Source organism: Copidosoma floridanum, unplaced genomic scaffold (genome assembly GCF_036245765.1).
Source record: "Copidosoma floridanum isolate Cflo_tuat_1 unplaced genomic scaffold, Cflo_Japanese_pri ptg000007l, whole genome shotgun sequence".
In the NCBI taxonomy this organism is placed as follows: Eukaryota; Metazoa; Arthropoda; class Insecta; order Hymenoptera; family Encyrtidae; genus Copidosoma; species Copidosoma floridanum.
In genome coordinates, this window is record NW_028321884.1 from 6319709 (window position 1) to 6344911 (window position 25203).

The 25203-nt window shown below is 44.0% G+C and overlaps 1 protein-coding gene across 1 annotated transcript in view; it reads left to right on the forward strand.

Moving 5' to 3' along the window:
- Positions 1 to 25203, forward strand: part of Mp (collagen XV/XVIII-type protein multiplexin) — a 121610-nt gene that overhangs the window by 27294 nt on the left and 69113 nt on the right. Inside the window, exons 3-4 of the mRNA XM_089589044.1 lie at positions 4556 to 4821; positions 5392 to 5670. Coding sequence (XP_089445170.1) covers positions 4556 to 4821; positions 5392 to 5670 — 545 coding nt within the window. The remainder of the gene's footprint in view (positions 1 to 4555; positions 4822 to 5391; positions 5671 to 25203) is intronic.

Here is a 25203-nt window from a genome sequence, read left to right on the forward strand (position 1 = left end):
TGCCAATTTCCATCCCGACCCTCGAGATCGGGAACGAAGGGCTTATACATTGTACTGTCGCCCTACCCGTTTTTCGTTTACACTTCGTTATTTCATTTTTTTTTTGCTTTCAATATTTCGAGATGTTGAATGAGGCAAGTTACGCATGATATGGTACACAGAAGTGTAGTTTTGTTTTAATCTTATGCAAAAATAATTGACAAAAGTGAATTGTTGAAATTATTTTTTTCAGTACTACGTCAACTTCTTTGTTATTAAATTTAATTTATCTTCTTGGATCACTCCTCGAGATTAAAATATCGTGTTTTCTCTTCGAATTAGATTGTGAGGTTTAAATGGCCACTATGCAGGAATACCTCAAAGCAGCTATTGAATTTTTTCTACGTAAAGGACTGGTTTGAAAGCCCTTATCAACTATACGTGAGCTATTATCCATGCACGCCAAAGTTTCTCGATCAACGAAGGAGCGACAATTAATTTCCGAAATGATCGACTCGACAGTTCACCAGAGTGTGAAAGCTTACAAGATGTTAAGCTCAACGTACAGGTATATAGGTACCTTTCGTGTGGCGTCGAATACGTACGAATTGGACCGAAATCACGGGCTTGCGCTATGCAAATTCGTGTGCACACGTCTATAATGCAAAACGATTTCCGCGTGCGAGTGCCATAGAAAATTTATACATTCACAGGGTACAAGCTCCCTTATTTACCTATATAACGTGTATAAATATCAACACGTCATTTATTCCCAAAAATTTACACGCATCGATGGACTTTAATTACGACTGCGATTTTGGTAAGAGCTTTCGCGAGCTTTCGGAGCAACGAGTATACGCATACCCGCAGGCCAACGGGAAATCCAAGTGATTTCAAACGGATGTTATTTTAAACGCATTGCTGCGCGTTGTAGGCTCTGATGAGGTGGGTAATTTATTTTTTATTTCTACTCGACGATTAATACTACCCCTGCTTGAGCTTGACCAGCAAAATTCGCCCTTCCGTTTTATTAGTGAAATTTTGCTGGTTATGCATATTGTGATGTTTACCGCGTGTCAATAGATTTTCCACCACTGCAAGCTCGAAAAAAGCTTTAATTCGCAGCGCCGATGTTTTACCGAACAGCAATCGAAACAAATCGATCGATCGCCATTAAAGCGCGTTAATACGCTCTTTTACGAGATTTGATATTGTTATTATAATTTTTTTTTTTTTTTTAATCGATAGTAAAAGTCATTCTTGATTTACCGACTTTTTGTTTTACGATGTGTTTACTGGTTGACTGAAAAATGTACGTACAAACAGAGATTTTGTTGTACCATAAAACTTGGACGCCACTCTGAACTATGAGCTAAAATGAAATTGTTCAAAGCTAGTAAACAATATATTAAAATTTTTTTTCTTGGTGAAAATGTGATTTATCGCGAGAAAAAGCGTCTTCCACATCATCGCCTCGTCATGTTCTCAGCCCTTGCAAAATCTCACTAAAATGACTATCAAGCGAGTTTTTCACCGCAGCGCTCGAACAAAAGAGCATCAAGCGTCTCGCCAACGCTGCCCCGAATTTCGAGATTTCAACCGTCAATGGACTCTGGAAAGTCAGATCCTCGAGCCCGCACTGGCTTTGACTCCGGGAGCGTCAAATTACTCTCCCTGCGTTTTTCCCGGCAATTAGTGAAACTAACCCCCCCGACACTTTGGCAGTCTCGGGGGCTAACTTTTACGGCAAATAAACCTCCCCCGGGGGTGGGTCTCTCCTTCTTGGAAAACTGACTGTGCTGTATCGCGTGTGCATCATACATGCCGAGGATCGAAACTTTTGTCCCGATCGAGAAACGAAAAGCGTCCATTGGCTAATTCACCGCGTGCGTTGCCCGTAAATTTTCACCCCCTCGACGAAATTAAATTTTTCCTCTCTCTCCGAAACGGAAACATAAACGATGCACTTTACGGGCGGGTTATTAATCATCGGGAAGTTTGACGCCCGCCGCGAACTTTTTCAATTTACGTTTTTGCGTGTGACTCGCTCGGCCGAGCACTGAAACGTATACGAATAAGTGGACGGTGGCAGCTCCCCGATGGTGGTAGGTATGAAATCGAGTGTGGCGAAGGTTCGGATGTATAGGTATTGTGCGAGGCTCGAGTTGTAAAGTAGGTAGTGACTGTAACGAGCAGCCACGGGATTCCTACAGCTGGCGCCATCCGTTCAACGGCCCGTGAACTAACTGCGACTCGCCAAGGGATGTATATGACGATCCGTCCCATTTTTTTTTTTTTTTTTTTTTTTTTTTTCGTACCACCTAAGGATGATCGGTAACAACTTAATTTTTGTAAGAGGACTATTTTTTTTAAAGATTCATCGTTTCATTAATTGAATCAACAATTCATCGGTTCGTCTGCGATTCGAGAGCATATAATGTACGGTCGATACCCATCGGTAGAATATGCCAAGCGTATAATATTGTACTGCCAAGTGGCCGAAAATTGCGTTTTACTGCAGTCATAACGCGAGAGCTTGTTTTTTCACGCAAAAAGCGATTTAAATCCCCGTTTCGATGTTTATGCGCCGGGGGCTATTGGCCATTGAATGTGCAATTTCTCAATCGAATATTCAACTGATGCTGCTTTGTTGATTACTTTTTTTTTTGTAGTCGTTAAGTCAGGGTTTGTGATTCGTTAAAGGCTCCCTGTCCCGCGAGTGGCTCAATTTAAAATAATCAATAAAAACATCCTGCTGAAGCATAACTTTCAACACGTGGGATTTTCAAAATGAAAATTGCACCAGAAGCCGAAACCTAGTCTCTGTGAGCATCGACGTATTGTATTATTTAGTAAAATTATTGTTTCGTGCAAACAAGGAGCTTTGTAGAGAAAGATTTTTCTCGGGTACTCGGAAAAAAGGCACTCGAGGAATACCGAATGGACGTGATTTTATGCAAAAAGCTGTCGAGGCACGAATTTCCTGCCAGTGGCAAAGCTTTGAAGGCTCCTCGGACTAAAAACCACTCGAGAAAAAGGAAGTGGAGGAAATAGGGAGCTCGAGCTACAAGTTTTCGGCAGAAAACCCACACCGGCGATTTTGAACCGATTCGCCGTGCAAAGCTGCTTGTCAGAGGCCAGTCCGGTTTTTGGCAATAAATATCGATTACCCGCAGCAGCGGCGGCTTTTAACGAAAGTGAGAGAGCGCGCGTGTAAGCGCATCGATTTATGATGCGCGGCTTCATCCGAGACGGCATATATTATTACACCAACTACTGCGCTCCATGTACGAGTGTATACAGGGTGAGAATGATCGATACCCCCGTAGGTATATAATACGTGGGTACCAGTGCACACGAAAGTCCTTTCTCCGCTGCTGCACGCATGGGAGATTTAGAAAGTTATCCCTGTGTGGGTGTGTGCGTTTATTAGAGCTTGTGTATAGTTTGTTCGCAAGCCAAGCTCCTTAGGGACTTTTGAGCCTGTTTGAGCTCTAGATCATGCAGGACCTTTGAATCTCTTACTTTTACATTAGTGTGTATCATTTATCAACTAATAACTTACTCTCCCCAAGTGAAAAACCATTGAAAATTTTTCTGGGGATGATAAACTACACTTCAGGGTAGAAGTACTTACCTCCCGTTTGATGAATGTATACCATTGCAGCGCAAAATAAAACAAAATCGAATCAAGGCCACGCCAACTTGTTACATATTTTTTCAAGTTACCGAACAATTTATTCGACAAAATGAATATTCACAAAGTAAACACCATACCATTAAATATTCATTTTTTTTTTTTAGATAGAGAAGACACACCAAAACTTGAATCCAGCTTATCTATGGCTTGTATCCGCGTCTCTCTATACTACTCGCCAACGACAAGCGTTAACAAACATTGGACACTATCGTACCTATCTAACTCAGTTTTTCCAAGTAGACAATATAAACTATGTAAAAATTTTGCAAAAAGCGTAAAAATGCAAGATGAAATGCACGGAGGTACAAAAAGAAATATCATTTGTTGGGATGATTATTCAATGGGAACAAAGAAAAAAGGGGGAAATAAAGGACTCGTTGGAAAAATTCTCCGTTGCCATGAGCCGCGCGTGTCGCTTGATTGAGCCACTTAATATATATATATATATATTCACTTGGACTCTCGCAAATTCACACGAACCCTCTGATTAACTCGCGTCCCATCATCAGCTAGGCTCACTGATTTCACACCCCCGGAACATCCGTTTTTTTCGCCCTCCCTCCAATCTCTCCAAAACAAACACATCAGACGTGTAGGTAAAGGGTCCGAGAGACACCCTGCAGGAAGTGCTCGATAATTCACCTACACGCGTAATCAGAGTCCTCGGGCTTGGGTAAAAAGGACCCGAGTGTGTAGGGGGCATTCATCACGCGCGGGTCCACTGCCTAATTGCCAATCACGCGAGCTACACAGCCGAGTAATGGGAGAGATGTCGAAAGGGAGCTGGGTACGGGTGGAGGGGTGAGGGGGTTGATTGAATCAATCGCATTAGAGCTGAGTAACGAGGGAGGTCCCTCGCTATGCTCCTGTTCGCAGAGACGCACTTCGATCTGATGGAGGCGGCCGTGTCGCTGATAGACGATAAGAACCACTACATAACCGACGGATACGACGGCTTCCCGTCTTTTGGCTTCCGGCTCGGCTCCGAGGTCAAACAGCCCTACCGGATGTACCTGCCGGAGAAGCTGCCCGCCGAGTTCACCCTCGTCGCCTCGTTCAAACCCCTGTCGGTCAGGAACAGCTATCTGTTCGCGGTGCTCAATCCCTTTGAGACTGTCGTTCAGCTGGGCATCCGTATCTCCGTAAGTCTTTATACATATTTTGCTTACGTGCATATCTTTTTTTTTTTTTTTTTTTTTTTTTTTTTTTTTTTTTTTTTTTTTTTTTTTTTTTTTTTTTCGTGTAACGTGAGAAGAACATCATTTCCTGGTGTATTACGTAATTATGCTTTGTCAGGGTGGATTAGTTATTTTCTAAATGAATATTTAGCCAAAGCAACACGTTAGCGTTCTAATCAAGAAAATTGGAGTAAGTTCACCAAGTGTTCATCCTTGGTTAAGTTGTAAGCGTCAAACAATCTTAAAAAATAAAGTTTGAACAAAATCATCCAAAGATGACTTTATTATAAAATATCGTTTACGTGATTTAAACACTTCTATTTCTATATAATACGTGATTTTAGTCGCGATCGTGACACATTTTTGTGTTAATCTCACTTAAGGATACATTAAGATGGAAAATATACTTATACCTAACTTAGTTTACAATAACTAGGTTAACACGCAAAACTGTTGTTTTTATTTTTTAATTTTATTTAGATTATTTCATACTAATGCAACTACATGATATTCTTCGGTTTAAAATGTATTTAGGAGGGACCTGCATCGTCCAACCAAAACATATCGCTGGTCTACACGAATTCTGATCTGCACTCCTTCTCTGACGAGATAGCAAAGTTCACTGTGCCAAAAATCGTAAAAAAATGGACCCGAATGGTCATTCGCGTCACCGCGAATGAGGTCATTCTCTACCTGAATTGCCATGAAATGGCACGTCAGCGTGTAACTCGTATTCCGCAAGAACTCGTCTTCGACACCGCCAGCACGCTGTACATCGCTCAGGCTGGACCTCATATTCAGGAAAAATATGACGTGAGTACTTTGTCTTTATTTTTCGTTGATAACTACATATTCGCTTAATCGGAATATTTCACGTCATGCAATAATCTCGAAGTATTTTCGAATCTCCTTCAATCTCTTTTTTTCTCAAAATAAAAGCAAATACCACGTACAGAGAATGTGAATATTGTACCCAATATTGGATATTGATAGACCCCTAGAAAGTTTGACGTGAAATATTCCAATAATATATGATGTGCAGCTTCACAAGGTACTCCAAGCATTGATACGATTTAGTTTTTTTTGCCAATACTACTTTATCAAAAAAAAAAAAAAAAAAATGGAACAAAAATACAAAAGTTTAAAGTAACGAAAATTTCAATTGTGTCAGTAACCGAAGCTACACATAAAATATGAAAATAAACAACATCGACATAATTTATGTATGCCAACGCTCTTGAGTCTCGTGAAAAAAAGAAGATGCAAAATGAAACATTACCCTTCCATGATTGGATTACTATTACGGTAAGTATGTTACATCTATCTTTGAAATAAATTTTTACCTCTGAGTAAAAGCACTAGCCAAGTTTAAATTTAACTCGTACATCGGTGCAAGGTCAACATCTCAAAAATGCATAATAATACCGGAAGGGTAGCGCATCACTTCGCGATGCGTCGAACAGTGCATCGAGTTACTCGGTGTCTTCAGGTACAGCCATTTGTGTGACATTTCCATTTCTGAAGTTGGTCATCTCTACTTTGTAACACAATGGCTTGTTCACCAAATACAATTTAAATACCATGGATAATCGGACGAGTTGCGCTGCGAATGTTGGGAAAACACAGTCGAGAGTAACTCTTGCGATACTATGGTGCCGGTTGCCGAAAAACCGTGACAGCTCGAAATTTACGGACCGACAAACATCCCCGGTCCCACTGTTGCCTGTTGTGACGTTGATTAGCCATAGCCAGCGAAAAATACACCACAGCGTTGTTTTGTACGATAACCGGTAGGTAGCTTCATGCCTCGAATTTTTTTTGCCTCCCACCACCGATAAATCCTGGTTCTCCGATCTGTCTGTGGTAATTTCGCACTTAAACGACGCAACGATGAAGAAAAAAAAAAAAAAAAAAAAACCAAAAGAGGAACTAGGGTTCATTTGAGTCTCCATCCCTGTGTCCGACTTGGCTGGCTCCACCTCTTCCGTTCCCCGTCTATTTATTCCGTCCACTCTTCCTTCCCGCATTTCATTTCTTTGTTACGATTCGCCGCTCCCTCCGGTTTGGCTGCCCCCGGGTCATACTTATACTAATGTGCTCGTGCGAGCACCCCACGCTCCGTTTAACCATCCCCATTATCGTCGAATTTCGCGTGAAAAGCGGCAAAGTCGTAGTCTTCCCATCGTATCAAGAGTTTTTGTTCCCCCTTCGCCGACGTCCAAACTTACCTTTCTGGGTCGCGCAAAAAAATGTTCAAAACACCCACACCGCCGACTAAAGTTTCGCGGGAGCCCAACTTATTCTCGACTTATTCACATCACTTTTTTTTTTTTTTTTTCTTCCCAACCCCCTACCTTCATTGGTCTAGTAAAGCCATTGCGCAACTTCTAATGTCATCTTTTTTACACCCTCCCCTATACTCATCACCGAATAAAAACATGCATGTACGCCAACTTTGTTTTTATAGTGATGTTGCTTATCATTTGTATACTATCAAAATTCAAAAATGCCTCCAATCCGACCAACTTTTCCAAACAGACGTGAAAACGTTTCAATTTTTCCTTCGGCCTCGAAATGAATCAAATAAAACTCCCTGTACAAATGTGCTTAACGAACTTCCCGAGCCCGACAACCAAACTCGTAGTATTAGTGCCTCGCGCGCATTATAATCCCCTACTCCGAACATCATTCGCCGGAGCAAGATCATAAGCAGCTTCTCGCTCGCTTTTCCATGTAACTATATGCATGCACACGAGCCTGTTACTTATACCCCCGGTGAAAATGTGTACACACGCCCCCTCCTCTGTAACATATATACACACGAGCTTAGAGCTCGAATCCGATCTCCATGGCACCCCTAAATTCTGGGATTCGCCAGAGAGCGAGAGTGAACTTGTAAAGTCGAGTTTTCATCGTGACCCATTTATCTCCGAAGCTTTTCCCTCGGTCGGAGAGCTAATACAACGTTTTTATTTTCCAAAGAATATCATCATAACTATAACGGCGCTTTCAAAGGGCCCCTTCGGAGCTTGCAAGCGCGCGCTTTCATCTCGAATCGGAGCAGGTTCATCCGGGTAGGCAAAAAGCCTTGTTTGCAAAGCGCGGGGCTTATTATCGAGAAGCAAAAACAATTCCATTGAGTATCCGCAAGAAGAAGGGATGAATCGAGCTGACCCACCCAAAAAAGGGGGTAAGATATATTTGCTCGGCGGGGCTCTTGGAATCAGGAAAATACTGCAGAATCGGCTCGGAGTCCGCAAAAGTGGAATCTGAAAAATAGCACTCACGAGGGCTCGGCCGACCCGACGCTCGCGATTTGTCGCCTCTGCCCGTATGTACCATCGCCGGGGATTATTCTCTCAACCCTTCCTTTTTTCCGAGGCTCGAGCGTCACGCGAAAAGAATCGCCCCCCTTGCTTGCACGTATAGGTGTGCTTTGCACCTCTTCTGCGACTGACGTGCTCTTGTATAACGTAACGGCACTTTGGATCTTTCGACGATTGCCTTTGCAGCGCGAAACTCTCTGATTTTCCCAGCTAATGTATATACATATTGTACTTGTACGTACGTATACTGCTGTGATGAGCCCAAAGTCTTATGAAATTTGGCCGTTCGGGGCACACTTGGCATCAAAAGTTTCACTCCGCTTCGTTGAAATACCGCGCGGAGGATCGAAGAAGCAGTGCTATGGTGAAATGGAATCGAAAAACGAGAGCCCCGTTTCCAGGGGAATAATCGTGCAACAAAGTGGCCGCGCGGCATTAAATTAGCAGCCTTCCCTCGGGGGGGACCGGAAATGAAGTCTGAAGTGCCTCCCTCGGAAGAAGAGAGGAAAAAAAAAAACGAGGGCTTTCTACCGTAATTCCTTTTTCCCTGCCCGCCTGCCTCGTTCTTCCTCGCCTGCTTTGCTTCGCTCGCGAATTTTCGAGCGACGCCGGGAGCAACAATGCCGCCGTCGTCGGAATTTTTCTTTCGCGCGATCCTCCAGCGACTGGCTTTTAACCTGTCTACTGGGAAAGCAAAGCGCTGGCGTCTTTTTTTTTTTTTTCTCGCGCTTTTGCGTCGAGTTTTATATTGGGCTATGGTGAATCGCTGGAGTTCACGCGGATACATTTTTTCGTCACCTGCAGCTGCCACTCGGTCTGGTTGTTTTTCTGCACGTAAACGAAGGGGATTGCAAAATTAATTAACACTGACAATTGAAATTCATCCACTGTCGGATAAAGTCGATGGATTTATTAAAAATACATCGAAAAATCCGATCGTTGTTTTTCAACGAATATGCCCCGAGGAAAAAAAAAAAGATTCAAATAATGCTGCCGAGAGAGCTTATTAAAAAACTTTTCCTTCCTCAGAGTAAATTGACCGAAGTGGATGAGTATAGCTCGAGGGGCCATGGTACACTGTAAAACGGCTCAATCGACCGTTTCGCATAATTAGTTTGTTCATAGCAATATGAAAAATAATATTCTTTAGATTCGATGTTTTTAAAACGCGTTAATTAGCCCCTTTGAGGAGTTAATCCAACTTTAAAATCTAAACGCATACTCCATACCCCAATGTTACAGGTCATCCCTATGATTCAATTGATTCGTGAGCCACGTTCACCGCCAACACACGAGACCTTAGAAAATACAGCCGCTGTACGCACCGTAGGCGATGCATCCTCGGGTTGGAATTTATTTGAAATCGATAATCAATTTACGAGACCTGGTGGGAGAAAATAAAAACCGACTTTGCAAAAGGCGCGCCCGTGTTCTTTGAACCGGAAGCTGCGAAGGAATCACGAAATCAAGAACTACAAAAGGCACGGACGAGCTACGCCCTTTTCGTGCGATTCAAAAGACTGAATTTCCCTCTGAATTATATACCTACGTCGAGGAGTCGGGGGTGATCCAACGCGTTAATCTCGGCGATGAGCTTTTATTACATGAAAATAAATTATGCTGTATCGGCAGGTGTCATTTGTCCCACAACCAATGAAATATTCCAGCGTTGGATCGGTGACGGTTGCCGAGACCTCGTGACTGGTGGTAATTATATTAAAACACGTACCCGTGCGCGAGACAAGCGCGAGTCAATTATTAAAAAGAGAATTATCGAGAACCAAGTAGAAGTATAATCGCGCGACGTCGGAGCTCCGTAATCGTATCAAAGAAGGATAGAGAAAGAAGACGGTGAAAAGAATGGAAAGGAGGGTTGCGCGTTTATCAGTATTCAAATTAGCCGAGAAAATGCGCCCGGCGTCTATGCAGCGGGAGAGAAAACGAGCGAAGGAGCGGAACGAACTCGCGGTGGCGCTGCAACTTTGCAAATTGAAGAGAAAAATGTGCAAAGAAGGCAAACACACGAGCTACTTACGCCACCCCCTCCCTCCCCCTCTTTCTACGGAACGAAATCACTTTTGCTACCCGTGTTATTTGTTCAAGTATACTTGATGCTAACAACGATAAGCCGCTCCAAGGTTGATGAATATCAAAATATCACATCGACTTGGCTGGTTATCGAGTCGCTGTACTAGCGAACGGATACGGGTGTTTGCCTGGAAACACCTTTACTGAAATCCCTCTGGACCGCTTATTTGTAAGGGCCTATATCTGTGCAAGCACAATTGAATGCAGCCGATACCTCCCCCTATTTTCTGTCAAGATGCGAGGCGACGGGCAAAGGCGACCGAGATAACTGGAGCACGTTCTGCTGTAGTGTAATATATAGCGCCGATTCGAGTTTGTACCCAAACGAGTGACTTACTTTCTCGCGATCGTATGGCTTTCGATCACGATAGACGATATCAAGACTCGCTCCGGTATATGTATATATACATATATATACACCACTTTTATAAATAATCAAAGTAATGGTTCGTCTACACCGTTTAAACGATTCAATACATTTCACGTTCTCTGCAGTATTCCTGAATTAATATTTGTTTTTAGCAAACTGTCCACGAGATTCTATGGACGTGTTGTTCAGTAGTTCGTAACATAATATATATTTTGGTTATTACCGATACAAAGTGCTCGTTGTTGTTATTATTGTTGATACGGTGCAATACGTAAAAGCGTGAAAATTCAGATAACATCCTCCGAATCGCGAAATAACGCCTCTATACTGTATTATCATCGTGGAGATTCCGAGTTAATTAGTTTCAGCTGTGAGTCGTAAAATCAGCCGCGGCGTTTATGGCGCGAAAAATTAATTATCAAAGTAAAAGCACGACTTGTTTGATTCAACGGCTCGTGTGATTACGCGCAAAAAGACGACGAAGATATTCTCGAGGCGCCTTTGAAAACTTGGCTCGAAACTGCGCGCTGGTGCATCGAAATCATCGCGATTTCCCGAGGCGGAACTATATGATGCTCCGTGATGCACGCGGGATGGCGACTCTGCCGCTGGTTTACGAGGTACTATGAGTTTGAATAAAAAAATCCTTTGAGCATCAATTTGATTGTCGATTTGCCTGTAACGAAATTACCCATCAGATGACGTATGAATTCGCGCAAAAGGTCCGGAATATCTTTGGGTTTAATTAAAATACTATATGGTACCAATGTATACACATATACATTCAATCGAAAGTCCCCTGCCGGAATAATCGAATCCCGAAATATTCCCGCGTACCCTAAATCCCGATATAATTCCCCCGTATATAATATAGGCGGAATTCGTAAAATGCCGCGCTAGAGTCATTATCCCACAACAGATCGCTAATCCGAGCAATTAATACCGGGCGCTTAGCGTTTCGTTCCAGCCGAGCGTCCTCACCCCGTTGGTCCGTAATTCGCCAATTGTCAATAATTAGAGCGCATCACACGTCGATGCGGCAATGATACATTGGGGTAATCGGCGCGTGTAAAAATCTTGTCACGCGATTACTCGCAACCATGAGCTTCCCCATGCGTGTAAGCACTTTTCCGTGTATTTTCAGCAGCCGCGTGATCGATCGACGGGGCATCGGCTCCAATCAATTTCCCAGCGACACACACCGGAGATAGAGAGAAAGAGCTTGCAAGCACGTAAGGGGAGGAGACGGATTCGCTGTGGGAACACACCCGCACCAGACACGTCTACTCCGAATGCCGAAGCTTTCGGTCAAAGTCGGATCGAAGCGACCTTTTACCGATTTATGCAGGGGTACCGACTGTTTTTTTTTTTTTTTTTTTCACGTGCCCGAGGAGATGTTGCTAATCAGCGTGTTTGTCGACGGACTATGCAAAAACTGGAAATGACATCGTCCTATGCAAGGGATAATGTTGAATCCATGCGCAGTGCTGCTTTGTCCGTAGAACAGACGGGATGACTGTTTCTGTGGCTACGTACAATCGACGTTTCACCAACCGTAAGGGCATTTTTCCATTACTTCCCGTACACGGAGCTATTGTGACCCGCGTAAACAGAGCGCAGAGACAAAAAAAGGAGCCGGTGAATGGCACGGAGTTGGAAAAAAAACACGGGGAAAAACGAAAGCGCGAAGAGAAAAGTGGAGGGGTCGACCTAATTGCGACTCATTAGAGCTTTCATCGACGCTTGCCCGTAAGCCCTCGGAAGATTAACATAAGCAAATCCCTCGCTGTTGACGGCCGGCCTTCTCTCTTTGGCTGTCGATGTATACACAAACACGGCAGCTTGATGCCGGAGATTTTCCACTCTCTGCTCGGGATGGAAAATAAAAAAAATTTTTTATGTGCACGCTCCACAATTACAACTCGCGAGCGATGGGGGGAAAAAAAGGGTATAAGCCGCTAAAAGAGGGCGTGCGTAATTTCTGGCGTCGCAGCAGAGGGGGGGGGGATTAATGTGCATTCGCTCCGTAAAGCCTCTCGGTCACGTATTGTTTGCAAAAATCGAGCGATTTTTGCCCAACAGCGGCAGGGAAATATTCCACTACCAGCTTTTTCCGAACGTGATTATTTACCGGGCCTCGAGTACGATTCTGCCGCGCGCACATTCATAAATTGTATACGAGGTGTTTTCGTTGCCGCACTGTTGAGCTGTTGGAAGGGCGCCCGTTGCACTTGATGGGGCTCATAATTATGGGAGAGCCAAAGTAATTGGTGCACCTGCCGATCACATATTGTTCGTCGACGCTTAATCGTTGCGGAACGGGACAATTTGTTAAGTAGACATTGTAGTTTTTAACTAATGTTTGTTGATCCATCAGCGATGCAAAACGAGACTTTGACGATCCATTACCGGATTTGTTTTTACCTTTAAATCTCTCAGCCATATAGAATATTTTTTTTACTGAAGAATAAAACATAAAATTGAAACATCAAACGGACGTTCGTGGAAAAATACAAATATTAACTTGGAGAGTCACTAAAAAGAGAATTTTATTAAAAACATAAAACTAAAGCGAAAAGCTGGTGACGAAAGAAAAAGAAAAAAAAAAAAAAATTACGCCACATTTAAATAATGTCCATCTACAGTTGACGCCTTGGAAGTGCTTACATTAGCGACTCCCTCGACACACGCGTGTAATTATTATAATCCTTTTTTCCCCCACTGCATGCATTTATTTTCTTTCCCGGGATAGAAAAGTCCTTTAAAAACGCGTACACTCGACGTGCCACTGTAAAAACGTACATCCGCAGAGGCGAAAGAGGGCATTTCCTAGTTTCCCAGCTCCTGCAGTTTCAACGGAAGGAATTTTATCCGAAATCCCTTTGGGCAGCAAAAAAAAAAAAAAAGAATCACGCACTCAAAGTAAATACGCAACTGCACGAGGCACCGGCATCGATCCTCACGAGTAAGCACTTTTGGGCATAAATCAAGCTGCGGAGGAGCAAACAAAACAGCAGAAAAATCAACTTACCCGCACAGGCGGAATCACAGCAGGAACGCGGCCTCTGCTAAATAACTCGAGAGCTTCCAAAGGCGGAAACGGCAAAAAGACCAGCTCCGCAGGGTCGCGCTCTCGGAGGGACACAAAGAGCTTGCAAAGGCCGTCGGGGAGAACGCCTTTCCCGTCTGTTTAGCCAAAGCCTCCGGCCAATAGTCCGAGACCACTTTTTTCTCAAAAGCTCCCTTTGCGGGAGTTTTCTCGGAACCTCGGCTCCGGGTTTTCTTTAACTCGATTCGCGGTCATTTATTTTCACATCTGTAACGGGTTAAGTGGACCGGGGCTTCAGCTTTTCTATACGTGGGTCCGAGCGGTAACAGCTCGTTATCGTTTTGCTCGTTATGTTTTTTGTGCATTTAATAAGAATTTCTTTTTTTTTTTATGGATATAAACAAATGTGCGATCGTGTCAGAGAACTGCGCATTAACGTAACTACGAAATTAGTTTTGTTAACTGGCTCGTTAAAAAGTTTGCTGAAGCACGCGCGCTTTGCGTAACACAATAGACGAGACTCGGGTTGCATTGTAAATTTTTGTTTGAGCCACTATGCATTTTTTCCAACGATGTAATGCCTGGAATAAAATATATACCTTTGCCTTCCAGCGTCTACCGTATACGATTAAATCCATCATTAATTAGGTGAAAAAAATAGTTTTTACATCGTTATTTCAACTTTGTAATCCGATTGTTATTACTGAATGAGGAGCGAAGTTATTGTTGCCGGGGAAGTTGTTCGTGCTTGAATGAATTTTTAAAAAATCGTATCGGGTATACCCGCTACCTTTCTTTTTAAGTTGAAAATAACTGTAAAACAGGGTTACAAACATCAACTGTCAAATAAAATTTCTTTTATATGATTCATTAAATACCTATCAGGTATAAGTACCGCGAAAAAGTTTTAAATAACTCCGGAAATGGAAATATCAAGTGCGAGAGAATTATAAAAACGTCGTTGTCTAAATAATTTTCCATCACACTAGACTTGCTGATAAAATTTACAGCACAATGTCTGTTTCAGTTCCTGGCTCTTATTTGAGCTCGAAAGAAATACGATAAAACATAATATCCGGTGGGACATTTTTGAGAATTTTTTCACCCGAGGGTGACATAAATTCGATGGATAAAAGTGTCGAAGCAGTAAAAAAAAAAAAAAAAAAAAAAAAAAACAACTTTGCACAGAAAATCCTTCTTGGCTCTTGGGGGACGAAACTGAAAACAATTTTATGGTTTTCCTTATCGCAAATTTTTGCGCTTTATTTTATAGTGTTTGACAGAGAGGGTGAAAAAAAAAAAACAAAAAAAAAAGTTAAAAACCGAATAGCCATTTCCCGAGGACGCAGTTAACGGGAGCAGCAGCGAATGTCCTACACATCGATGGAAGGATCTATATAGACCGAAGAGAAGAGCCATGTGTGCGGGGGGAGGGGTGGTTTAATTTTCCAAAAAGCTGGATTTGCGGCCGAGAGACGCGGGCTCGATCGCGATTTATCGTCCCGGCGGAGCGTGGAGGGCATCCCGGAAAACTACCCACCGATAAAAAAAACATCTCCATCCGTCTCCTTTCTCCTCCCCCTACATATATATATATATATATATATATATATATATATATATATATATACTTGTAGTGCGCTTCCTCGCGAAAGAACTTCAGCTCCTCCCCTCCCGGTTTTTCTGGGCCGTTGTTTATGCCCTCCTCCCTCTTTCGTCTGCTAGCCCTCCCACATAAAAATCGCCGACTAGACGCTCGATTAGTTCATCGGCTCTTTTAATCGTCCCTCCCACCCTCGCTCCAACTATCCCAAAAATAACACCCCCTCTCGTATTTTCCTGAGAGTGGAAATATTGTTCTTTGAAAGGTAAACCCCGCTTGGCTCCGAGATAACAAATCGAAGAGAAGCGTCGCAGGTGAGGCGTTCCCCTGTCCACGTACATACAGACCCGCAGTTTCTCCCCCAGCGATCGGCTGACACGGTGCCTCCGTTCCCCACCGGGTCATATCCCCCTTGCTTTGCCGAGCACGTACAGCATCCACTATCTCCTTTCCCCCTCTCTGTCTCTCTTGCTCACGTGCCTATTTGCATACACCTCGCGTCGTTCATCCATACGTGGCATGTGGCGGCTGCTCTCGGCCTTTCTCGTGTAACCAGCTGTTCCGATATGTTATATAGCACTGCTTCTCCATTGATTCCCTGTCCCGTTGTCGACGGATCCCGATTCACGTGAAAGCTCCCGCACACTTTGCAAAATGTAATAAAATTAATCTCTACGAAATGGGAGCATCGGATCCGTTGGAGAACGAAAGACGAATAACAAAGGTACAATTGAGTCAAAGTTCCTGTCAATCCCTTTACTCTGAATCAATTATGAAAATATATCGATGAACGCGTTACCACAGCGCGTACATACACCCCGGGACGTATTGGGCAGACACGCGTTGTAAAATTTATCGACAGCCATGACTGTCAGGAGTAACGAGTCAAGTCGAGCTTTCGGATCGTAAATAAATCATCCCCCCGGTATCGAGCGGAGCCACGTACCGAGGGATGATCGTTCATGTTCATAATACACAACGGAGCCTAATGAATTGCGCGAGAGGAGGCGGCGCGTTGTAAGAAAAAAAAATAGCAAAAAAAAATCAACCCGATCGTGTGAAACAAACTGGGGGAGAAGCAAAGGAGGGGGGGGGGGTGAAGAAAAGATGACTCAGTGTTTGGGGAAAGGGAAAATTGGTTTTGGGATTTCGCGGCTGCGGAGCTCTGCTCTTATCCGATTCTACCCTTTTCTCGCTCGAAATAAATCTCACCCGCGATAATCAAAAGATGACCATCTAAACACCCCACCGCACCCCCTCTCCCTCTACCAAGCGCCATTTCCCGTAAACAGCACCGTCACGGTCATAAAAACTCCCTCCCCACGCTCCTTTCGTCTTCCTGCTCGTTTACGATGTACAACGCTAATGTTTCGCGAGGAGCGACCTGTAAGATTCCGCGCGGGAATTCTCCCTTCGAATTACGGAGGCACTTCTCCCCTGGGAGCAAATTTGATTCTCGTTTATCGCTCGGTTAGCTTAGGAGCGGGAGGCCAACGAGGGATAGCGTTCTACCGAATTAACGGAAATTACCGCGTTTGTACGGCCAAGGGGATAAAAGTGCGATCGGAGGTGCAACGCAGGACAGTATTGGGAGACAGTCCGAAGAGATACGCAAGGATGGACGATCCGACCTAATTAGACAAGAGTTACTTATTGCGAGGGAAGGGTAAATTGGACCAGCGAGAAACGCAAGGGAAGAATTGTCGCTGACCTTTGCGGAGGGAATTGGAGGGAGTCGTTTGCCCCGATACCCCCGAGCTTTCGTAGGGAAGGTACCTCGCGAGAGATTCTACCGCAGGGCCATTAGGTGTAGCTCTGATGATGGCGCGTTTTTTTCTCTCGATGCAGGATACTTGGGTGTCACCTCTGGGCGGGGATGCAGTTATCGATCCGCTCTGGAAGGAGTTTTTGTGTACTCTTGACGAGGAGCTCTTTATTTATTTATTATTATTTTTTTTGATAGGGGGTGGAAGTTAACGAGCAATTGGCTCGGTGAGTGACGTTGAATGGACAATGAATAGGTGGGACGCGAGCTATTAGTACGCACGCGAAATATCCGCGTATGGATACATCAGACTCCGTGGGAGGCTATAACCTACTTCCTTGGCGTGTGGAGCCCTAAAGCTGATAACCCATTCACGCGATGGATCGTGCCGGATGAGGTACCAAGTCGGCACGAGCTGATACCCGCGGCTACGTACTCTATGTATGTGTGCGTACAACTTGTACGGGCAAGTTTCGATTACGTCGAATATTATACCTGCCTGTCTGCCTGCGTGGTTAATCTTCGTCTCACTGACAGCTCGTGCTCTTTGTTTGTATACCTATATCGGGGATCCGAGTATGCGATTTGTTGAAGGAATGTTTGTTTTTCAGTTATTTTTTATTTATTTATTTTTTTTTTTAAAGAATAAAACATGAGAAATAGTTCACGGATGTACTTAATGCCTAATTCACATCCCACTACTCTTTGACTATAGATAGATTGGATTTTTTTATCCCATTGGCTAGGGACTCCTTAATAGGATCCATAATAGCTAGAATAAAGTCAGATGGGTTAGTTCTACTTGACAGTATGAGTACAAATATTAGATTACACAATTACAAGTGATTTGAAGCTAGTATTTGAAAAAAATGAAGAAATACCAGTGAAGTAGATGGCATTTCGTATTATTTTTTACAGAGATCACTAAAGTCGAATTCACAGGTGTTTACTCTATAAGAGATCGGAGCACTTGAATGGATGGTTGTAGTGCTTTAAATGAGACAATGGTTTTGGAAGTATATCATACGTACATTAGTTGAAATAGAAAGAGGGTTGATCTCCTTGAAAGTTGCCAAAGTGATTTTTTACGAGACGTATGAAAAACCTCTCGATGGGCAGAAATGAGGAAAATAATCAAGTTTTATAGTTCCAAGGGAAAAGGAGCTTTTTCTTTTGCTGAGTTCAATTCACTTTGCTTGTTACGATCGCTCTGCTCTGTATAGTTCAACTTTTGTACCGGCTCACCTAATTCAACACTCAATCACCATCATCAGACCTAAAAACTCCAACGTCAACGGTGTATAAGGGGGCAACTCGAGACTACCGATTTCCGCGCAATCGCTCAAAACCGCGTTTGCCGACCAACTCCGCAGCCGAAGCAAAAACATCAGCTGCACCCAGCAGCGGTCACTTGGTCGATACATCGAGAGAGAAACAAGGGAGGGGGGGAAAGCAAACTTTGGCCCAACAACTCGGAATCTTGCACAGTGCCAATAACCGCGCTCTCGCCACCATCCCTCCTCCTTGGCGATCGATCAAAGTGCCAGGAACTCCCGAGAACAAGCAGTCCAAACGGAGCCTCGTTGTCCGAAAGTTACATCGGCTTAGCTTCGCCGTCGTCTTCTTTGGGCTGATTAATTCCGTTTCTGCAGTAGTAGCCCCGCAGGCGTCAGCTCCCACACATGAAAGTGAGTGTCGATTGGTCACTGCTCCGTGATGCAGCCCCCCCCCACACTTATTTCGCTCAGCGTGCACGTGTATGCACCGCGAGCGCAGGGGGACCTGTATGTATACTTTACGCTCCTGCCGTACCCGGGTGAATGCAATCCTCGAGTATGCACGAGTGCCTTTTATATACGATTCTCAAAGGAGGTCGTTGCGAAGGAGGAAGGGAGCGTAATCCCCGCGAAGGTGTAAATTTCTCCCGGCAGCCGGAGCGTGCGGGAAGACACTCGTGGGTGTAAATTACGCTGGTATGGCCTCTTCCTCCCCCCCCCACACTCTTCGATCGAGGGACTCGATCCTCCCTGGACGGCATCAGTGTGTGTGTGTGTGCATAACGTAAGCAAACGAGGGAGCGGGGAGTATAGGGTCCGCACGTGCACCCATTTACCCAACTCCTGGAGAACTAAACTCGAGTTCCAAAGGCGCGCTGCCAAGCTCTCGCTCGTGTGCCCTGGAGGAAAGAGCTTTTAATCGGCCTGTCGGCTGCGAGCTTGTCTCGTCTGCTTGCTTCCTTGGTTGCGAGAGACACTCTGCTCTGCTTTTTACTTGCCCGTCGTTCTGTATGAGTCTAGATTCATTTTGTGCCCAGCTGGCATGTAACAGGGGAGCCCGATTGCGGGAGTAAAGTTTATAACTTTTTTTTATGTAACATTCAACATCTAGGATGGAAATTTGTTTGCTCTTATATGATGGTCAGAGTATACTAGAGTACTAGGTGAATGTAGTAAAATGCTTTTGAATTGATAATCACCCTTATGTGAAATAACCTTTTGCACGGTCACTACCTTCAGAAAAAGCATTTTGGCCCAACTCCTGTATATTAAAATTTTTTTCTTTCCTTTTGAAATGCTAAGTTGAAGAGTATGCTTTGGTTCAGTAGTATAGGTCGATTTTACGTCAGGCGGTCTTTGATAGTTGTAAGAATCTGTGGATTTTTAGTTTATAGAGGGTGTCGTATGGAATTTTATAAGAGCTGTTGTCACTATTACCTTTCCAACACATATAGCTATTAAAATTTGTGTACAAAAAATTTGATTGGTACATATAGTTTGGGAGTTTCCGGTGACCGTTTAACTGGGTAAGAGTATGCATGTAATCAGTAGTATAGATCGGTTTTGCGTCAGGCGAAATTTGATGTAATTTTGTATTTTACAAGAATAAAATCAGTAGTACAGGTCCGTCTTGCATCAGACGAACTTTGATGTAGATTTGTATAATAAAGTCAGTAGTATGGATCGGTTTCGCGTCAGATGGACTTTGATTCGCGTTTAAATCTGTGAATTTGTATTTTACAAGAATGAAATCAGTAGTACAGGTCTATTTTGCGTCAGACGGACTTTGATGTGGACTTGTATAATAAAATCAGTAGTATAGATCGGTTTCACGTCAGACGGACTTTGATTCGCGTTTAAATCTGTGGATTTGTATTTTACAAGAATGAAATCAGTAGTACAGGTCCGTCTTGCATCAGACGAACTTTGATGTAGATTTGTATAATAAAGTCAGTAGTATGGATCGGTTTCGCGTCAAATGGACTTTGATTCGTGTTTAAATCTGTGAATTTGTATTTTACAAGAAAAAAATCAGTAGTACAGGTCTATTTTGCGTCAGACGGACTTTGATGTGGACTTGTATAATAAAATCAGTAGTATAGATCGGTTTCACGTAAGACGGACTTTGATTCGCGTTTAAATCTGTGGATTTGTATTTCACAAGAATGAAATCAGTAGTACAGGTCAGTTTGCGTCAGGCGAACTTTGATGTAGATTTGTATAATATAATCAGTAGTAAAGGTTGGTTTTGTGTCAGACGGACTTTGACAGTCGTCGGAATTGGTGAATTTGTAGTTTACAAGGGGAATGATATAAAATATCATTAGATCTGATGTCACTATTACTTTTCCACCGTATGTAGCTATTTTAATATGTTTACATGAAAATTCGATGGTTAAATTGCTGAGGTTTTGGTGACGAGTAAGAATTTTTAATATCAGTTATTCTACGTCAACAACTTTAGCAATTTCATTAAACAGTATTCCGTAGGTATGGGCATGTGTAATACTTTTGAAAAACAGCACGAAATAATCCCCCCAGATTTGCTCTACATGGGTAGAACACACAATTTGTTAAAATCTTTTGTAACGTTTCCCTGCGAATCACGGATTTGTGTAATCGCTCGTTTCAAAGGTTTTTAAAAAGTAATAAGCGGAAAATCCTTATATTCATGTCCAGCTCTACGATAATAAAAAAGCACGAAATGAAATGCTTTCACAAGCGTTACAAAACGCCCCTCCAATGACTTCTCGAAAAAACACTATAAAAATCACTGTGCACTTTGAGCGCTGAAATCATGAAAATGCACGCGAAATTCGTAGGCGTGCTAATTAAGCCAGAAATTCGCGAGTGTATAGCCAGCTCTAATGATTAATTAAGGCGACATGCGCGCGACACTCGGAGTCTTCATGTAATCAGAGTTATCTGATTATACTCACGTTTCGAGACTGCCTTCGTGCTGGTACACCCACGTGGGACTAACAATAAAAGCCAATTTTGCTTGTGAGTCTTCTTTCGGGGGTTGGGGTCGACACTTATACACACGCCACATCATATGTGACAAATGTGCGAGTGTCATGTGCTGATAGCGCGTCAGCGCAGTTAGGTACAAACTGCCCTTTGAAAAAGTCACCGCAAATTACACTCTTGATCATGTTTGTCTTTGTCGTGGAGTTTAATTTAATTACGAAAAAAAAAGATTGTACTCATCACGTTTTAAATGTTTATAAAGTTCGAGAAGACCGACGGGGGTGGGAAAAAAAAATTAATTACAGCTACGCTGGAGGGAACGGGGGCGTTTCAAAGTACGGAAAAAGAATACCGAGCAAAGGAAAGGGCAGTAGAATAAGAAGCTTCGAGCGAGCTGGATATACATACAACTGGTAAGTTTTTCCGGGAGGAAACTTTAGCTCGAGCAGCGGGAGAAATGAGTCCCGGGGTGCTAGTGCGTGTTAACGAAGTCGCGAAGGACACGGGACGTGCAGGTCCATCGGTCGAGGGGAAACAATCGGAAACGGGAACAATGGGAAAAAGACGAGCTGCTCGTTGCACACAGCCGGAATACGAATAGGAGCTGCGCGTGGTGGTGGGTCGTTGCCGTTATTATGTATTGAATCAGGTATCTGGCTTTTTTTGCATTCCCCGCGCTCTCGGCCGTAATGGATATAATGGACCCCCCGCACGGCAGTTCTCGTGGAAGCGCATATAGACTGCATGACCTCTTTTCGTTGTTGTACGTTTTTCAAACTTTTCTTCTTCTTCTTCTTTTTTTTTTTTTTTTTTTTTTTTTTTTTTTTTTTTTTTTTTCAATTATGTCGGGAAATCCGCAGATAATGAGAGAAATGTCGAATGAAAGCTTCATCAGGACGGAAAAATATTTTTCGTGTTCAACGAAACGTGTGCTATACGAAAGCGACCTACATGACGAGTTTCTAAATCTGGACGAGTGAAGCCAATAGTTCACTTGTTTCACAGATGTATCGTATTTTGCCTGAAAATCACCCAAACCCGATAGAAGCAAATACACTCAAAGCACAGCATGCAGTATAAAAAAAAAAAAAAAAAGAAAAAAAAAATTCCAATCGGACAGTAGAATCTCGAGTTTTGATCCGACAAATATCTCAGCGACGCAGCAACGCGGGAAATGCAATTTCGGGCATTCGCGCGCGGCACGCGGCGTCAAATTCATCCGATCCCCCATGCACTTCCTTCCCAAAGCGAGAGGGAGCAATCGAAGGCTTTCTCCGAATGAGATACACCCACGTAGCGCGCGTTTCCCGAAAGCGCATGATACAAGAGCGCGTGTATTTACCCGAGCGCGAGATATAGGCTAAGTAATGTTAAAGGTACACACACAAACACACGGATGTGTATACATGTGTGCGCCAGCGCTGTGCACACACGTATAAATGCGGGCTCGCGTGATGATCGTCTGTTTACGAACGACTGGGCTGTACAGCAATCGCAGGCATAGCCTTCCCCGGTAAACACAAGGGCCCACATGCTGCGCGCAAACATCCACATCTTCTTCCTCTCTCTCTCTGCACCAGTGCAGGCTGAGGTTGTAAATACGTCGCGGCGCGAGAAGAGAGTCCTCGAGCAAGGAAGAGCCAAGGCACGGGGAGCCGTAGTCCTCGTACTTCTTGTCGGGGGGGGGGGGGGGCGAAAAGTTTGCTCGTCGAAAATTTAAAAGCCGAGGCTGCAAATAACCAACCCGGAAGGGGCCCTCCACGTATATATATATACGCGAAGATGCTTGTAGATAGATGCGGCGCTACAAACTCGCGGGAATCTTTTAACGACCCTTTAAACGCCCCGGAGCAGTGCCGTTTTCATCCACGGCTGTTTTCGCCGTCTCCGCTCTGCGGGTACATGCGTATATGTATACGTTAGGGTGTGCTCTCCACACTGATTTATTAAATCGTCGCGATTCGCCGAGGATGAGCACCGAATAATGCAGGAACAGCTGTGTAGCGCTCGCGCGAGAAGTGATGGCTAGAGAAATTTATAATGTTCTTTCGGTGGTAGGGTCAGGGGGGGGGTCTCGAAAGCTCCTTTAATTGCGGAAAATGAAGCCAGCTTGTGAAACTTTGCCGCGTGCTTTAATTTAATTTCCTCCTTCTTGCTCTCTCTGCTCTCGCGTATAGCAAAAACTTTCTTCTTAATTGCTAATTTTCTTCCAGAACTGCTGTAGCGAAGCATCTGACATATTATTTTGCGTTTCGATTCGTCCTATTAATTTACGCGGCGTTTACAAGGCTACGTTACACGCCTACCGAGTGGGTACTGCTCGTGGCACTTTGCGGTGATGGCTCTGCGGGACGTCAAAATTTTATCGATCGTCACCCAAATGGTAGCACAGCATGGAGTGCTGCATTAAAACGTCTGTGAGTATCTCTCGTGGTAGACAATTTAAGAAAATGTCGAGCAGTTTTATGTTTATGGAAGCGAAAGAAATGTAAAACTGCTAACTTAGTTAAATCAATGCAAAGTATCCTTTGAACAGAAAACATTTGACAATCAATGGAGTCGCACTGATTCAGTGGAAGAAAAAATAAAAATTTTATTCTTTTCTCGTAAGTAAGCCAGATATGGAGGGAGAGGTTACTTGGAACGGAGAACTATGTCTTAAAATTACGTATAGTACCTCGCGTAAAATAACGTGTAAGCAACGCCAGTGAAAACGAGACAAAGAGTATCCCAAGAAGGGGTGTGCGTTTGATATTTCGTCCCAAGTCGGTGCTGTACGCGAGCTTAGTGCAAAAACTGTTTTCGCCCAGCAGCGACAGGACACAACTACGTCGACAGAGACAACAACAGCTAGTTGGGCTCTAGCTCCTCCCCCTCCCCATCTACCTTTCTTCCCCCGAGGCCCAGCTCTGCTCTCCTCGGCTTTGTACACGTCCGAGTGCTCTCCGAGAGTCCGAATGTGGACCCCATCTCTTTCTTCTCCCGTGAAATTGGAAGATCGCTCTCCCCCGAGCGAGCGCGCCGAATGAAAACTTTTCCCCACTCGGCTTCCTTCTCTTTTTTTATTTTTTTTATTTTTTTTTTTCCAAGTATGCCAAGAGACAGGAAGGAAGACACAGATCGGCAAGAAGCCGAGTGTTTCCACCGCTGGGAGTCCAACTTTGGACACGACGAACGGCTGTTCTCTCCGCGGTACGTGTACACAAGTGAAAAAGGTCCCGCTTCGGTCAGACGGCCGGTCTCCTCGCCTAGAATTATTATCACCGCTATATCGAGATGACTCCCCCCTTTTTTTTTCTCTCGACAAAAATCACGAGGCATAAAAAGCAGCGTCTCCCCCTCCCACTTTGCGAGGCGTACCTATCAATTTCTCGACGCTTCCGGTCTCCGGTTGTGAATAATGCCTTTCCCATACGTTTCGAGCTGTTGTACTTGCCCACTCCGCACCCCGGGAAAACGGAGCTGTGATACAAAAACGAAACAGAGACCCATGCCTCGAATTTCACGGAGTTCCGAAACGGGTTTCGACGAGGTTCCACCCCCCGACTCCTGAATAGTTAGTTTAACGTCCCGAGAGATCGGATTTGGCGTGAGAGCGTTTCGCTGTTGTCGAGGAGAAAAAACCCAGCTCGCGCAGGTTGATCTAAAAAAATCCTATACTCCCCCCAAAAAGCGCGAAAGAACATCGGTGTGAAAGAACTGGTACGCGCGAGCGCATCGATCGCACCTCTCCCTATATCGCAGCCTCCTTTGCATCGTATGCTGATCCGAACGTCAAAGAGCCAGACTCTGCCAGGGAATTTTCCATCGCGGAGGGTCCCGGCACGAAATGTCGCCTCCAACGTTTTCCAACGCGTGTATATATATATACGGCGCGCTGATTCGGCAGATTTCGTGA